The sequence below is a fragment of the Panonychus citri genome, unplaced genomic scaffold, assembly GCF_014898815.1.
Source record: "Panonychus citri isolate SS breed McGregor unplaced genomic scaffold, ASM1489881v1 Contig00108, whole genome shotgun sequence".
NCBI lineage: Eukaryota > Metazoa > Arthropoda > Arachnida > Trombidiformes > Tetranychidae > Panonychus > Panonychus citri.
In genome coordinates this window covers 493,178-509,606 of record NW_026515513.1, presented here as the reverse complement: position 1 = coordinate 509,606, position 16,429 = coordinate 493,178, and the positions used below count along the sequence as shown (strand labels likewise).

The following is a 16,429-nucleotide window of genomic DNA, read 5'->3' as shown; positions in this document are numbered from 1 at the left end:
CACAATTAACTAACAATTAAAGGGAAACTTTCAATTTCTAACAAGTAAAATTTATGGAAGATCGTTTAAACGAGGAGAACTAATCGATCAATTAAACTGAAATGAAAACGACCTTATGATTTGCTAATTGATTGGTTGTTAATTGTGCTGATAATTGTTAATCATCAAAATGAGTCAAATGGATAATTAAAGTTAAGAAAAAGGAAACAATTAAAATTTTCTCATATTCATTTTATGTTTATAGTCTTAATTAAATGTTTACTAATAAAAGACAATAATTTTGATTTGGTTAATTGTTGTTTGTTGTCAATTTATATATATAATTTTGTATACAGAGTTAATTGTTTTGTATTTTAACAACTCATGATAATTTGTCTTATTAATTAACCGGACACACAGTGAAATTAACCAGAGAGATATTAAAAATTATCAAGAGAAATTCAATTCTGATAAATTGAATAATTGATACAATTAAATTTGTTTTTGGCTCACAATTAAAAAGAGGAAGAAGGAAAAAAAAGAAAGAGAAAGTGAGAAATAGATCAAGTCAATGAACCAATTTTAAATCACTAATTGGATGACAATTAGTGATTCTGTCATTTGTTGTGTTGTTTTACTTTCTTTTCATGATGCCAATGTTTATGAAGATGAAGATGAAGATGAAGATGATGATGATGATGATGATCTGGTGTGATGTCTTTTACACTTTTGTTTTTGCGCAACAAGTTTGAGCCAATTTAAAAGGTTTCCAGCTCAAAATGGATAAATATGTTAGCTTAAATATTGTATATGACATTTAAATATATTAAGATTATTGATTAAAATTGATTGTGATGGTGGTGATGATGACGATGAGATTTGTATGCATGCGGTAAAAAAAGATGCTGTAAATTAATTGATGATTAATTAACAATAATGGCTGGTGGTTAAGGGGAAAGGGTTAATCTTTTTGCATCGAATTGTTTGTTTTGTTTGTCAGTTGTTGAGTTTCGGCTGTTGGTCAATTGGAAAATTTGTTTTTCTCTTGCCATAATTGTTCATAATTCCAATTAAATCTTGTGAATTAGAGTTGGTGAGTTTAAATCATGTAGATAAAACTGAGACCAACAATTGGAAATTAAATTAAATTTCCTGGTTCTTTTTACACAATGATGATTTAGATTAAAATTGTCATTCAAAAATTTGAAACTTTGTCTCAATTGATAATTGATTGAGCTACTCTCGTTTCATTGGTAATCATAATAACAAATGTGATCAAATTTTTGAATCAACGACAATCATTATATTACATAGGACCTTCTTAAATTAATAATTGGTAATATAATTATCATCACAATTTTTTTTTACGTTCAAGATCAAAATCTTTGTTGTCTAAGCTGCATCATTGGATTCATAAGGCAAGGACCAGAAGATGGATCATCAAATGGAGGTCTTAATAGTCCACCCGCACCAGGATGCATCATCTCAGGTCTAGGAATTAAACCCGATCTTGGCCCACCAGGATATGCATTTGGAGGCAGCAATGAATGACCAGAGTGAAGGGATCCATCAGCTCTACAAGTTATGAATAAAATAATAATAATAATTAAGTAAATTAATAAATATGAATGGAAATGCATCCGTGCGAGAAAATAGTTAATCTTCACTTTCTCACCTTATCAATGGATCCAAAGGTCCTTGAGACATTGCAGCCGCTGCAGCCGCTGCAATTGAGTCTGTAGGGTGTAAATGTAAGTGAGTATGAGCATGAGCATGATTATGTGCATGAGTATGAGCATGAGAGTGTAACTCGGAAGCTGAAAGACCCGACAATTGGAAACGCATCATTGGATCCAATAAACCTAATCTTTCAGCTTGATATCGTTCGGCAGCCGCAAGAGCTTCGTTATTATTAGCTGGTGGTAACAATGATCTATGGGGAAAAAAGAATAGAAAAAATTTGATTAATATTGGTCAAGATTAAATGACACAAAGAAGAGGGAAAAATTCATTATCAGAATCAATTTTCACGCTTTGATTTTAGATAATTGATAATATGTCTTGATGGGTGAACAAAAGGATTACCTCATTTCATTTCTTTCTCTTTCATTTGGATTATAAAGTGAAAAAGGTGATCCGATTGATCCAGGAGGAGCCGGAGTTCCTGGTGGATTATGTCCCATTTGAGCTCCTGTTGCTGCGGCCGAATGAGCAACAAGTCGTCTTTGCATTTCAAGCCATGGAAGATCAAATAATGCATGTGGTGGAAGATTCGGTGGTTGACCTGAAACCAGAGAAGCCATTCGACTTTTCATTTCTAATTCTTTCAGCTGTTCTCTTTTTTCGAATTCAATTCTATCTCGTTTTTCTCTCTCCTCATTTTCCATCCTTTGTCTGGCCATTGCTGGTCCACCGAAAAGGTTCATTTGATAGAGCATATTAACAGAATCCATTACATGAGATGCTTCAGAGATTGGAACAGTAAATGGATTTGGACCACCGACCATTGGACCAGCCATGGTGGGTCGAGGGAAATTTGGTGAGAAAGCTCCATGTGGTCGACTATATTCACTTAGATGCCTCAAAGCTGGAGAGTCCGCGAAATTAGCCGATCTTGGAGTATGACGATCAAATGGACTTAGATGATGATTTGGATCACTTCCGTGACCAAATTGACTTTTTTCAGCAGCCAATTTCTATTTATAAAAATGAAATAGAAATTAATAAAATGTAACAATAGGATTACCATAAATAATTTATCGCTACTAACTAAACATAATAGAGAAAGGTGAAAGCCTTGTAATAAGAATATAAAAAGATATTAAAATGAATTGCGAGAAGTTGAAAGTGAGCTATTAAATTTTTCTACTTTCACCAAAGAATGTTAAATGTTTTATTAACAAGCTAAATTACTTGAAGATGTTAAACAACAAAAATTAGTTACTTTTAAAGAGAGAAAAGAGCAAGGGAGAGATTAAAACCTCTTCTTTAACAACACCATTAGTCAACCAATGGTGACACGAAGGCTCAAAATCATGATGGATGAGGTTTTCAATGCGATAAGGTGGTGAGACTGATCCCTGAAAATAATGAATGATTACTATTCTCGCTAAACATCATTTACTATTAAAAAGTTCTCAAGACCAGTGTACCTCATAAATGGTGATCATAAACTGACAAGATTAGAGAAAGGCGAGAGAGTGAGAGAGAGAGAGAAAGAGAGAGATGAACAGAAAGATATAGAGTAAAACAGGAAAAAAGGTAGAGGGATGAGAGATGAGAGAGAAAGGAAGAAAAGGAAGGGGAGAGGGATGAAAGAGGGAACTGAACCTTGTTAAAAGTAATTGATTTGTTTTTGTATTGTAAATGTTTTTCAGGAGGAGTTAAGGATAAGTAAGAGAGAGAGAGAGAGAGAGAGAGAGAGAGAGAGAGTATTTATCGATTAGAAAGAAACATCAACAATTCGATTATATGGTGACATTCTATTAACTTCAGATAAAATGAAGATCAAGACCATAATCGACCTCATCAACAAGATTTTTCAAACTCAATAATTACTGTATTAAGATGATAATTTCAAGTATGAAGTGGTGATAATTATAATTTCAATGGTAATTAGAAGCAATAAAACCGGACGATATTTTTTTTACTCTGAAAAGGTGAGAAAAGAAGCCTTACCTTTTGCTCTTCTCTTTCTTTCTCAGCAGCTTTGCGAGCCCTTTCCTCACGTTTTCTGGCTAATTGAGAATCAGGTACTGGTTTAAATGTTAAATCAGTTCTTGCACAGGAATTGAAGTCACCGCGATTCCAATGACGAAGAAATCTAAATAGATTATCAAAGAAAATTATTATATCAATAATTGATTAAAGAAAAAAACATCACAATATAAAAGAGAGGAAAGAAGGAGAGAAACTTGTATGAAATTTCTATGAATTAAATCGAAGAATTAAAATAAAAAAAAAGGAACTCACATTGCAGATTGACTACGATGACATTCGCTATCATCAATTTTGAGCTCTGGACTTGGACCTCGTGCGATATGAGGTGAGGGTCGTTCTTCTTCAACTTCTATCACTTGAAGATCTAATGAACCATGTTTACCGGACAATGGTCCTTGTCCAAATAAAGAGGAAGATAAATTGGAAACTGATTGTGGTGGTAAACCATGAAATATCGAGGGTTGTGATGCAGGACTACTGTTTGGTATGCGACTTGAATGTGAGGTGACGGGTGATTTAGGTTTAGAAGATGAAAAACTTGATGAATGTGGAGGTGGAGGAGGATGTGAATGAGAATGTGGATGAGAATGAGAATGAGAGTGAGAATGAGGTGATGGAGGCGGAGGGTGAGGATGAGGTGACGGAGTCGGTATTCCATGGGAAGGGAATCCCATGTGTCCAGGTTGAAGTCCTCTGGGTCCTGCATACCAATGAGGTGAAGGAGGTGGACCAGTTGGGGCAGTGAAATAAGGAGGTAACATTGGATGATAGGCAAATCCATGAGAAGGGGTAAGAAGTGTGTCTCCTCTTTTTGACATCAATAAAGGTGAGCAACTCTGAAAAGAAAAGATAAATAGACATAAATATTTAATATGATCCGTACACTTATTCCAATAGTGTAAAATTGAACATTGAATATTGAGAAATATTAATTAAGTTGTGATTATTAATGAAAACTTACAGGATTAGAAGTGAAAGAAGTCGGAGATGGCTCTGATTTTTTAACTTTACTCTCTTTGTCCACTTGACTCTCGATCTCCCATAAACTTTTTGATGCTTGAATATTTGTCTGACTATGAATTTTGGGAGGAGGTGGAATTTCATGTTGTGCTAACCCAGGATGTAACATATGAGAAAAGAAAGGATGAGTTGGTGGGAGTTGATGATGTTGGGGTGATGCATGTTGTTGATGATGCTGCTGTTGGTGTTGATGTTGTTGTTGTTGCTGCTGCTGCTGCTGTAGCTGTTGCTGTTGCTGTAGCTGTTGTTGCTGTTGTTGCTGCAACTGCTGGTGTTGGTGCTGAAGTTGCTGTTGGTGTTGGAGTTGGTGCTGTAAGTGTTGTTGATGTTGTTGCTGTTGCTGTTGCTGTTGCTGTTGCTGTTGCTGTTGATGTTGATGATGTGATTGTTGTAATTGTGGTTCTCGTTTTGGAATCAACAAAGGTGAAGAATTCTGAAAGGAATACGAATAATAGAATAAATTATGTTAATACTAATTTCAAGTTTATCAATAATCCAATGATTTGATTTATTAGCTTCACTCTAATCTTACAATAATCACTGTTTTTTTTCTGAATTTGAAAGATATTAGTGCAACGTTAAGACTAAGAGGATTGTCAATCTAAGAAGTGATTAGTCAATTAAACTAATTGATTCAACTAACACTTTATCCTATCCGAATTAAGTAAATGTTAAAGACAAACAATTTTACAGGAAAGATAACTGATTCTGTTTCACCTAAGTAAATATAAGTTCATAATGAATCAACAAGCATATAAAATCAATTATCTTGGAAACAATAAAAAAACTAAAAAAGCTATCAAAATTGACTATAACACGGATATGAAAATTCAACCATGAAATTTAAAGAGCTAAAAATGAATAATAATCAGTTGATTGTAAATCATTTAAAATAATAAAAAAGCAAGTGAGAAGAAAAGTGAACACATCAAATCGTGATGAGTTTTATCCAAGCTTTTTTCTATATCTTCAATGGATTAATAGGCAGATTCTGATTGGATCTTAAATAACTAATTTTGTGTTGAGTTGAACAGATCGATAATATTGTAACTCAATATCTCTCTCACTTCACCTTTGAAAGAGGAAGAGAGATGGAGAAAGAGGAGGAGGAGAGAGGGAGAGAGATTTCAATAAAATAAAGATTGATGAGTAAATCATTACTTACGGGATTAGATGAAAAGGAAGTAAGGAAAGGGAGGTTTGGATCTGATTTCTTAATCTTAACCTCTTTGTCTACTTGACTCTCAATATCCCACATATTTTTTGATGGTGGACGTGGTGGTGCTTGAGAAGGAGGTGGTGGTGGTTGGGGTTGGGGTTGAGATGCTGATTGGATACTTGTTTGACTATTCATTTTTGGAAGATGAGGAATATCATGTTGCGGTAAGATAGGGTGTAACATATGATGTGGAAAAGTAAACGGATGAGATGGTGGATGTTGTTGTGGTTCTCGCTTCGGAATCAGCAAGGGAGTACATGTCTGTGAAAACGAAAGTGTAATTTAAACAATTAATTAAGTAATAAGAGATCCGAGGGAGAGAGAGAGAGAGAGAAGAAAAAACAATTAAATAGAGATACAAATTACTATTGATAATGGATAACATTGAAATTGTTAAATTACTTACAACGGGATTAGACGAGTTGGAGGTTGGAGATGGTTCTGATTTTCTAATCTTAATTTCTTTGTCTATTTGATTATCAATATCCCACATGCTTTTAAGTGGAATCGGTGCTGAAGTAGGTGTTGGTACTTTTGTCGGTACCGGGATTGGTCCTGGTGTTGGTTGAATTGTTGTTTGACAGTTGGCTTTTGAAAGGGTTTCGGATTGTTGGGGTTGAGATGATGGTGGTGGTGATGATGATGATGGTGGAGATGATGGTCGAGAAATTGAATGGGTTTGTGAAATTTCTGGTTTATCTTCTTCAGGTTCGTTCTTTTCCTCCTCAGGTGGACTCTTTTCATCTTCAGAGGGACTTTTCTCTCCTTCGGAAAGATTCTTCTCTTCGTCCGATATTTCTTTCTCTTCTTCGGTGGCAATATCTTCATCAATTGGAACATTCTTTTCTTCTTCGTCTTCAGGTGAACTTTGCTCTTCTTCTTTAGGTATTAAAATTGTTGGTTGATTATTAACAACACCATTGATTGAATCTTCTTCAGCGGCATCTTCATTCTTTTCAGATGATTCACTGGTACTTGGTTCATCATTAATTGGACTTAATGGTTTAACGCTAGTAACAGGTTTCATTTCCTCTTCTTCGGTTGCATTTGATTCCTCTTCGTGTGCTAATACAGTTGAATTGTTGCTGTTAATTGTCACAGTAGAAGGAATGTCATCAATTTTATCTTCACTTTTCTCAGAGGTTTCACTTATAATTGGTTCATCATTATTTGGACTTGAGGCGGCTAATTGAGATGGAGAAACTGGTGATTGTAGATCACTTATGTTCTCACTTTGGTCTTCACAGTTATCCGTAATACTAGAACCTTTGTTATTGCTCGGGCTTGCGGCATTCGCTGCTCTGATTCTCTTTAAAACATTTTGTCGACGATGCCTTCTATGTGGTCTATTCGCTGAGGTAAAATCCTTTCAATGAGAAAGAATAAAAAAAAAGAGGGAAGAAAAGGGAAAAGAAAAATTAAGTACCGGATAGAACGATATTCAATGTAACAAATTGTATAAATAGTAAATAAAGTAAACATAAATTGATATAAAAATAAACTTACAGTTGAAGCTGCTCTTGGTGTTTTTTTCCATAAATAATAATATTCAACCAAGTCTGATGTTTCTTTCGATGGTAACAATTCCTTTCGAATTTTGAAAAAGTTTTTACCATATTGACGGATCCCTTTAAAAAATTTTTGCTGCTCTTCTTCAGACCATTTTTTATCCGTTCCTTTAGGTATGGGATTTTTAACTAAAGCTTGTAAAGCTTTACCAGTGTCATAACCATTATCATGTAACTAATAACAAAATTAACAAAAAAAACAAAAATTTTGAGAGTTAAAGATGAGAAGGAGAAAAAAGTAAACACAATTTGTATTCATACAAAATTCGTACCAAAACATATACAAAGACACACTCAGTAGATAAAAAGTTTAACACATCTATCAAAATGATAATCGGAAAGAAAAAAACCCCAAGAAAATGATAGAAAAAAAAGGAAAAGACAAAAACCGAGAAACAATTTTAAAGAACAGGAAGAAAGAAAATAATGTAACTGTGAACAAGGAAAAAAACAAAAGTGATGAGAGTTCTTACCAATTCAAGAGCATTAATTGTGATATCATCTCTCGAAGCTGCATAACAACCGTCATCAGCTGAACCACCGTCACACATACCCGCAAAAGCAGCCATACTTCGTGCTGCTCTAAGGTACATAATTAAATCACAATCTGGTAGTCCGGGGGTCCATCGAAGCTCCTCCAATGCCTCACAAGCTTCAGGCATATCAGCGGGTAAAATGTTACCCACATAATCAGGAAGGCGAGCCTGGTGGCAGGGGCCAACCAGGATCTTCTCTTCACCACTAGCCAGAGTGAGAGATAGAATGTGAACAATTTAATTATTTTACTATAAAAAGAGAAGAAACAAACAAAAAAGAACAATTAAATTTAATTATTTAATTGTAAGAGAATAACAATAAAAAGTCATCACTCAACATTCAAGAAAAAAAGAGACAAAAAAAACAGAATTCAAGGTGTGGACATAAGTGACAACTCTCAGAGTTAGAAAAGCGCAACATTTAAACTTAGTCTTCTCTTTAATTCTTCGAAACTGGTGACATCTAACGTCTTTTGTTGGAACTTTTTCGGTATTCGATCTTTGGATCTTCTCTTCATTTGGTATCGAGTCTTTTGGTTAAGGTCATTTTGGTTTTCACTTTGATTTTTTGATTGTTTTGTTTTTCTCAATTCTAGTTAATTGAGTTAATTTGGTTTATTTGGAATTTTTTTCTTGAGTATCGTTGGTGTTTCTTCATCATGGGTGGACATCGAGTTGCTGGAAATCTTTACTACATGAAGAATATTGTTTACTTCAAGTTAGCGAATCTTGAGTTGAATCCATTCAAAGATTTCTGGAGTAAAAGCTTTCGTCATATTAAAGGTGATTTCTTGAGGTTTGGTGGTTTAGCTATTACTGGTGAGTTAATTTAATTGTAATTCCATTCATTATATTTCAATTTATATTGATTCTTTCTTCTTTGTCTTCATTTCTAGCTTACGTTACGGCTCACACGGTTATTCACATTGCCGATGTGATTAACGAAAGAGAATCAAGAAAGAAACCTGGTCAATTTGATCATGAAACCTAATTAATGATTCACACATCACAATCATCATATTAATGATTAAATTAATAAGATAGATCTACGAACATTGTAGTTAATCTTATGCTTATATTGATAGAAACACAGAAATTTGTGAAAAATAATATTAGAGATATAAATTGTCAATGATTATGATGATGTGATAAATAAAATTTTATTTCGTTTGTTGATAATTAATTGAATTTATTGATTCATTTTTTTTGTAAATTATCGAATGATCAAGTCAAATACTTGGTATAATGACATTTATGATGAGTTTTATGTAAACTGTCATAGGAAATAATCATACATGAGGTTTTGTTTGTGATTAGGAATTTGAATGGATAAAAATGTGAAAATGAACAAATCAGATTGATAGGATTTTGTATCAATGGAAGTGTGAAAAGATTGTGAATGAGTAGATTTGACAAAGAATCAGTTAACTATAATCATCAATAATAATGACCAATTAACATGCAGTTAATATTATTTTCTTTAGTTTAGAATTAAGTTGATTAATAATAATAATAATCTTTTCAGATTGATTTTCATTTCATTCATTATTATTATTATTCTTAAGGTTGTTGTTGTTTTTGTTGTTGTTGTTATTTTTAGTGTTACTATTGTTACTATTGTTATTGTTGATGTTGATCTCCACCACCGGAATTGATAAAAATTTGAGGTTGTTGTTGTAGTTGTTGTGGTTGTTGTAATTGTTGGGGTTGTCCAGTTAATCGGGATAAAATGCCTCGCTCGGACATTTGAAGTCTCTGTGCTACAGGAGGTATTCGAGCAATTGTTGCAGGTAAACGAGAAACATCCGATTTCATATCACTTAAAAGTTCCTCCAGTTGATTAAGGACTTTATGTAGAACTGCATTCGCTGGTTTATTACCAGAATGAGATTCTTTGGAAAGATGTGAATGCGATTCAGCCAAACACTCCATCTCGGCGAATCGAGAATTCAATGCCATCACTGGGTGGGTTGGATCTTGAATTAAATTCAGATAAGCAGCTCGTCGTAATTGCTCCTCAATTACCAGCGCTTGTTCAAGTAACTTGAATCGTCGAGCAAGAAACTTGTTCTTAATTTCTAAAAAGTTTCCTTTACCAACATCCATTTTAAAAGGTTCATTGATTATCATGAAATTTGGATCATTTTGAATGTCTTGCCAACGTCCATAACCATGTTTAACGATACCAGATAGAAGCCAATAATCATGTCGACGATGCCAAATTTCATATTCTCTACCCTGAGCTGCCCTTTCTTCATTCGTCCACAGTGTATGTAATTCGGTGAATCCGCCGTCGGCGATATTAAACATAAATCGACGTTTTTCTGGTTCATTTTCCTTCTCCATTTCCATTTCCAGTTCATTCTCTTTTTCTTTTTCTTTTTCCTTCTCTTTCTTTGGTTGTTGTGATTGTGATTGTTGTTTTTGTTTCTGCAATTGTAGTGCGACTTGTTGATCACCGTTTTCAGTTACTAATTCACTGTCTTCTTTGGGTTCAACTTTGATTTCTTGCTTAATTGTCTCTTCATTTGCCGATGTTGTTGTTGTAGTTGTAGTTGTTTCACTTGATTCTTTGTTCTTGTTTGTTTTTGTTGTCAATTCTTCAGGTTCATTAGATTCTATCGACTCTTTACTTTTGTCGTTTTCGTCTTTTTCATCGAGTTTTTCCAAATTTTCGCTTTCATCTTCATCTTTCTTTTCTTCATCAACTTCCATTTTCTCTTCATCGCCTTCGCCATCATTATCTTTCATTATTTTATCTTCTTTTTTCATTTCTTCACTTTCGTCTAGGTCTTTTTCTTCTTCAGCACTTTTGTCTTCTTCTTCTTTTGAGTCTTCTTTTTCTTTTTCTTTTTCTTTTTCTTCTCCGTCTTTGTCTTTAACTCCTTCTTCGATTTGAGCTTCACATTCAATTTGTTCAACTTCTTCTTCTTCATCATTTTCTAACTTTTCTTTGACTTTTTCTCCATCAATTTCTTCCACTTCTTCTCCTTCTTCTTCCTCCTCTTCTCCTTCTTTAATTTCTTCATCTTCATCACCAATCTTTTCCGTTTCCTCGTCTTTGTTTTTTCCTTTTTCCAATTTTTCTTCACTTTCAGAGTCTTTTTCTTTCTCTTCACCTCCTTCTCCCTCGGTTTCCTTCATTGTAATGTCATCACCTTCTTCCTTTGCCAACCCTTCCTTTACACTTTCCTTTTCCACCTCTTTCCCATCGACAATATTTCCTTTCATATCAACATCTTTCTCATTCTGTCCAATCTCTTCTTTAGCTTCTCCCGATATTGGTTGAGGTGTAGCAGCTTTACTATCATTTGGTGTCGATAATAATGATGGAGTAGATGAGTTTTCTTTTGTACCATTTGTCTCTTTTGGAATCTCAGTAACCACAGCTTCTGGTATGGGCATACTTCGTGCACCATTAATATGTTCAAACTCTTGAACTTTCTTTCGTATCAAAGACATGATACCAATTCGTGTGAGAACAAGTTGTCTGGATAATCCTTCACGAGGAACACCATCAGCAAATGTCTCCAAATTGTCAGCACCCGGTTCACAAAGATGCCATAAATAGTGACACATATGCTCGAAATTTCTCTCCGATTTACACCGAAGATCACGAACCAACCACTGAGAATTGAATGAATCTTGAGGTGGCATTCCGTACCTCATGATAGCATTGAGAAAAGCTTTTCTTTGACGATGATTGAAACCCAAAACCTAAATGAATGAACAATTTCATCAAATTATTAATATTGATATTTTCAGTTTACATATTGATCAAGTCAAATAATTGTCATGTATCGCCTTTGAGATGATACTTTGTTATTAAGCTAATAACTAAGCCAATCAAACATATCAACCCCTAAAGATACATCATTTTACTATTGCATTAAATTATTAATATTAAAATCAAATATTCTTAGTTTGATCATAGATTATTGTTGTTTTTAATGCCTCATTATTAATCATTGATTATCAATCTTATGATAATTACCTCGATAATACCACCAACTTTTGCCAAGAGAGGTGGTAATGGTTTGTCCTTTTCGGTCTTTTCGTTTTTCCCTCTTCGTCGACCAGTTTTTTCTTCCGTCTTTTCTTCAAAGTCATCATCATCTAGAATAATAGAACAATCAACAAATCAACATTAAAATCATTTCCATCGAATTTTAAAAATAATAAATAATAAACAAATAAACAAGTAAAAAAATAAAAAAATAAACAAATAAACAAATAAAATGGAAAAAGGAAAAATACTCACCGGTTGGAACAGAAAAGTCGGAATTATATTCAGACCCATTATCTTGCCAATTCTGCTCTTCTTGACCTCCTGCAGCATCGTTATAATTAACTTGTTTTCGTACTCGTTTACCTTTACCCAAGGTTCGAGCCAAATCTTCTTGTTGCTGCTCATAATGATGTCGTAAAAGTTTCTCCCAATAAGCAGGATCAGCAGATTCAACATCTTGCTTGAGAATCTCCGTTTCTGGTTCTTCCTCTTCCGCTTCTTTCGTCGCATATGCGGCCACTTTAAACGAACTAAGATACTCGTTCGCCCAAAGCTCCTTCTGTTCTATTCCTTCCTGCGATCTATCCAATAATCCTCGAATTGCTTCTTCATCATAATGAATTGCCGACTCTTCTTTCCCTTCCTCTTCTTTAAACAATTCTTCCGTACCAAACTTGAGAATGTCGTCCAGTTCTTGCTTCGACATTGTATTCTTAGCTCCCATTCCTGGTCGCACCACCAAATGGGTCAACATCATCTTCTTCTTGGCTACCTGGGTAATCCTCTCCTCTACAGATGCTCGGGTCACAAATCGGTAAATCATCACTTTATTTGACTGACCAATACGATGGGCTCGAGAAAATGCCTGAATATCATTGTGAGGATTCCAATCGGAATCATAGATCACCACAGTATCTGCAGTCGCCAAATTAATACCCAGACCTCCAGCTCGAGTTGATAAAAGGAAACAAAATTGTGCTGCTCCTGGAGCATTGAACCTGTCAATTGCTTCTTGTCTCTGGGATCCGGTGATTCCACCATCAATCCTTTCATACTTGTAACCTTCCGCTTCCAGGAAATCTTCCAGTATATCCAACATTTTGGTCATTTGTGAGAAAACAAGAACTCGATGTCCAGTATCTTTAAGTATTCTCAACATTTTCTGCAACACAATCAACTTTCCTGCCGCTTTGGTCAATGCGGTCCCCTCATAAGCTCCATTCACTGTTAACGGTGCTTCTTGAGCAGCAACCGGGAAAAGATAAGGATGATTACAGCATTTCTTTAGATCCATCATAATATTGATCAGGGAAACTTGTTGACCTCCTCCTTTCGTATTGAGAGCCTCGAAATTACGAGTCAAAATGTATTTATAAAATTTCTTTTGCATTGGACTCAAATCCACTCGAACAATGAATTCACTTTTAGTTGGCATTCCTTTTAATACATCGGCTTTCAATCGACGCAAAAGATGAGGACCAAGCATATCATGAAGTTTCTTTACTTGTTCTTCTTTAGCAATATCAGCGAATTCATTAAGAAAACCTTGCAAGTCACTGAAGAAAAGGAATGGAAAATGAAGCAAGAGAAAGAAAAGAAAAGAAAAGAAAGAAAAGAAAGAAAAGAAAAGTTAATCATCAATACAATATCCATATAATACAATGTAATTAAATAAATTACTCGTAAAACGAGATGGACTCAGGAAATTTAGTAAATGAAACAATTCTTCCAGGTTATTTTGTAAAGGTGTTCCAGTCAGTAAAAGTTTATATGCAATCTTATATTGATTAAGGATTCGGAAAAATTTAGATTGATTGTTTTTCAGTCGATGAGCTTCATCCACAACCAACACTTGCCAATCAACCGAACCAAGAGTCGCATTGTCAATACAAATCAACTCGTATGATGTTAAAAGTACATGAAATTTAATTGGACACTCTTTCCGTATTCGAGGCCTTGAAACCTCCTCGAACGGCTCCTTCTTCGAAACTCAGTTCGTGCTCCCGAATCACTGCTCGAGAGTCTTTATCTCCGATGTATGTTACACAATAGAAATCCGGTGCCCAAACTTCAAATTCTCTCTCCCAATTGATGATTGTCGACAAAGGAGCAGACACCAGGAAAGGACCTTTACAGTGACCCTCTTTGTAAAGAGAGTAAAGAAACACTATCGTTTGGATTGTCTTCCCCAAACCCATTTCATCGGCCAGAATAGTGTCCGTTCCATGTGCCCAAGAATATCGAAGCCAGTTAATACCTTCCAATTGGTATGGGTGCAGTTCCATTCCGGTCACATCAATATAAGCCGGTTGTTTCTCGTGCTTCTTTTTAGGATCAACTGTCGGTTTATCCGGCGGCGGAGCATAAAACCTTTCAACACTACTATCGGTGTCTCTGTTTTTTGACTTTTTGTTTGACTTTTTACTTGACTTTTTACTGCTTCCACCTCCATGCAAAATCTCAACCGATGAACGCAGATCCCAATATGCTTGGATTGCTCTCTTCATCTCTGGTATTTCAAAGTCTTCCTGTTCCTCGTACTCCCAAGATGCCTGATCGTAACCAAGGTCTCGCCATTTAACAAGATACAAGTAACTCCCGTCTCTCATTTGTTTATGGTTAATAACGCGATGCACTTGCAACCATTCAGGTCGAATACCATATCGATAATATCTCCTCCAGAGCAGCATCAACATAAACTTTTCTCTCCACTCGTTTCTTCCCGGTTCCAGCATTAATTTCACCTTCACCATCCAACTCTTCTGCCTCCTCCTCTTGCTTGGCTCGCGACCTTTTCCTCGCTTCCAGTGTGTCCATGTCGATTATCGGTGGTTCATCCATATCGTTTTTACGACAATAAATACGGAACATGGATGTATGGAATACGTCTAATTGTAACTCAGAGATCCACTGGCAATGCCAATAAGACATGTCGTGAAATTTAACGAAAAATTCACGTAAAGGCTTCGGTTGGTGTTTCTTACTGGTCGATGGTTGAGCTGCTGGAATGTTTGATTCATCGCTTTTCTTTTCTACTCCACCTTCGCCCTCTTCTTTCCCTTCATTTTCGTCTTCATCCATTTCAGGCATAACCCATTTCCATGTTAATATTTTAGCTACTTTGCCTTTCAATGGTTCAACCTAAATTTCATCATGACAACAATGAAAACAAAGAATGAGAGGAAAACAAATTAGAAGGAAACAAGTTGGAACAAATGAAAACAAATGAAAACAAATCAAAACAAATGACAAATTAAAACAAATCAAAACAAATTAAAACAAACCAAATGTTGATTAGTTTGCTATCATCTTGGTTGATCTTTTGATTGTTTATTATCAATCAAAAGGTCAACTCTATTATTCTAATATTTACTTACCGAACAACGTGGACATGTCCATTCACCGTCAGGGACAACTCGTAGAGGTGGATTGAGACAGAAAGTGTGATAAGCAGACGGACACAGATCACAACATAATAATTCACCACCATCTCTACACACTCGACAAAACTCCATATGATGATCATCTTTCGCCGGTGGCTCTTCAATCTCGGCTTCTTGGGCACCCTCTCCTTCACAATGTGGACAACTCCATTTTCCCTCGGGTGCCTCCTCCAATTCCGGCTCCAGACACACCAAATGGTAGGCTCGAGGACAAGTATCACAAAGAATTATTTCACCTCCTTGTTGACAAACATCACAATAGTCCTGATGATCCGTCTCATACCCTTCACTGTCAGAACCGGCAGCTGAATCAAAACTTGCCGTGGTTTTTGTTTTCTTTTTCTTCTTTGACTGTTTACTCTTCTTTTTCTTTTTATCACTGACTGGCGGTGGTGAGGCAGCTTCAGCCTCTTGCAGGGCTGCCTCAAATTCAACATCACTTTTGTTGGGTTCACTTAAAGTTTCATCTTCATCTGAACTAGCGGTCTTTTTCCTCTTGTTACTTGTACTAATTGAACCAAGTTTGATTTTTATCGAAGGAACTGATTTCGTTTTGCTCGACTTTTTCTTCTTCTTTTCGCTCACACCCCCACTCCCACTGCCACTGCCCCCGGCAACAGCATTGCCTCCGCCGTCAGGGTCACACTTTGAACCACGGGTTCTTTTAGTCTCTTGTACTTTCTCAACCACATATTCCTCATCAATCTCGTCTTCCATGACAGCTATTATTCTAGTCCAATCAAACTTTTACTTCGATGTCCGTAGTATCAATCAACTCCTGGTTAACTCTTGAAACTAATTATATACACAAAATTAAGATTTAAATAAGTTAATTAACTCTAATTACACAAATAATCACAGAGAATAAAAATTAACCGTGGACATTGACACAATACAATAGATCTTCAATTTCTCTCTCTCTTCTCAATTAATAC

General features: G+C 35.3%; 3 protein-coding genes across 3 annotated transcripts; 1 reads left to right on the top strand and 2 right to left on the bottom strand.

The window, feature by feature from the left end:
- Positions 1-216: 216 nt before the first annotated feature.
- On the bottom strand, positions 217-8,401 carry LOC128389414 (arginine-glutamic acid dipeptide repeats protein-like). Its single transcript, XM_053348996.1, has 10 exons — positions 7,980-8,401; positions 7,445-7,681; positions 6,345-7,304; positions 5,885-6,199; positions 4,661-5,152; positions 3,952-4,535; positions 3,658-3,802; positions 2,065-2,675; positions 1,655-1,912; positions 217-1,554 (listed from the first exon to the last, which is right to left on the bottom strand). The coding sequence occupies exons 1-10, from the start codon at positions 8,166-8,168 to the stop codon at positions 1,356-1,358; spliced, it is 3,990 nt and encodes a 1,329-aa protein (XP_053204971.1). The 5' UTR covers positions 8,169-8,401; the 3' UTR covers positions 217-1,355.
- Positions 8,402-8,569: 168 nt separating this feature from the next.
- LOC128389438 (uncharacterized) lies at positions 8,570-9,221 on the top strand. The gene is made up of 2 exons (XM_053349036.1): positions 8,570-8,861; positions 8,939-9,221. Exons 1-2 carry the CDS (start codon positions 8,702-8,704, stop codon positions 9,031-9,033), a joined length of 255 nt encoding a protein of 84 aa, XP_053205011.1. The 5' UTR covers positions 8,570-8,701; the 3' UTR covers positions 9,034-9,221.
- A 386-nt stretch (positions 9,222-9,607) lies between these two features.
- On the bottom strand, positions 9,608-16,392 carry LOC128389440 (chromodomain-helicase-DNA-binding protein 4-like). The gene is given in 7 exon segments (XM_053349038.1): positions 9,608-11,759; positions 12,037-12,158; positions 12,304-13,613; positions 13,740-14,003; positions 14,005-14,727; positions 14,729-15,192; positions 15,429-16,392. Coding segments are annotated over 7 exon segments (5,763 nt in total). The 5' UTR covers positions 16,212-16,392; the 3' UTR covers positions 9,608-9,662.
- Positions 16,393-16,429: the final 37 nt, after the last annotated feature.

What these genes read in the sequence shown, in the direction of transcription:
- LOC128389414 (XM_053348996.1), bottom strand. Translation starts at nt 8,168, where the DNA reads ATGCCTGAAGCTTGTGAGGCATTGGAGGAGCTTCGATGGACCCCCGGA. An exon ending in CAATTAATGCTCTTGAATTG is followed by an intron (nt 7,682 to 7,979) that starts GTAAGAACTCTC and finishes TTTTGTTATTAG; the next exon opens with TTACATGATAATGGTTATGA. An exon ending in CTTCTTTCACTTCTAATCCT is followed by an intron (nt 4,536 to 4,660) that starts GTAAGTTTTCAT and finishes TTTTCTTTTCAG; the next exon opens with AGTTGCTCACCTTTATTGAT.
- LOC128389438 (XM_053349036.1), top strand. Translation starts at nt 8,702, where the DNA reads ATGGGTGGACATCGAGTTGCTGGAAATCTTTACTACATGAAGAATATT. An exon ending in TGGTGGTTTAGCTATTACTG is followed by an intron (nt 8,862 to 8,938) that starts GTGAGTTAATTT and finishes CTTCATTTCTAG; the next exon opens with CTTACGTTACGGCTCACACG.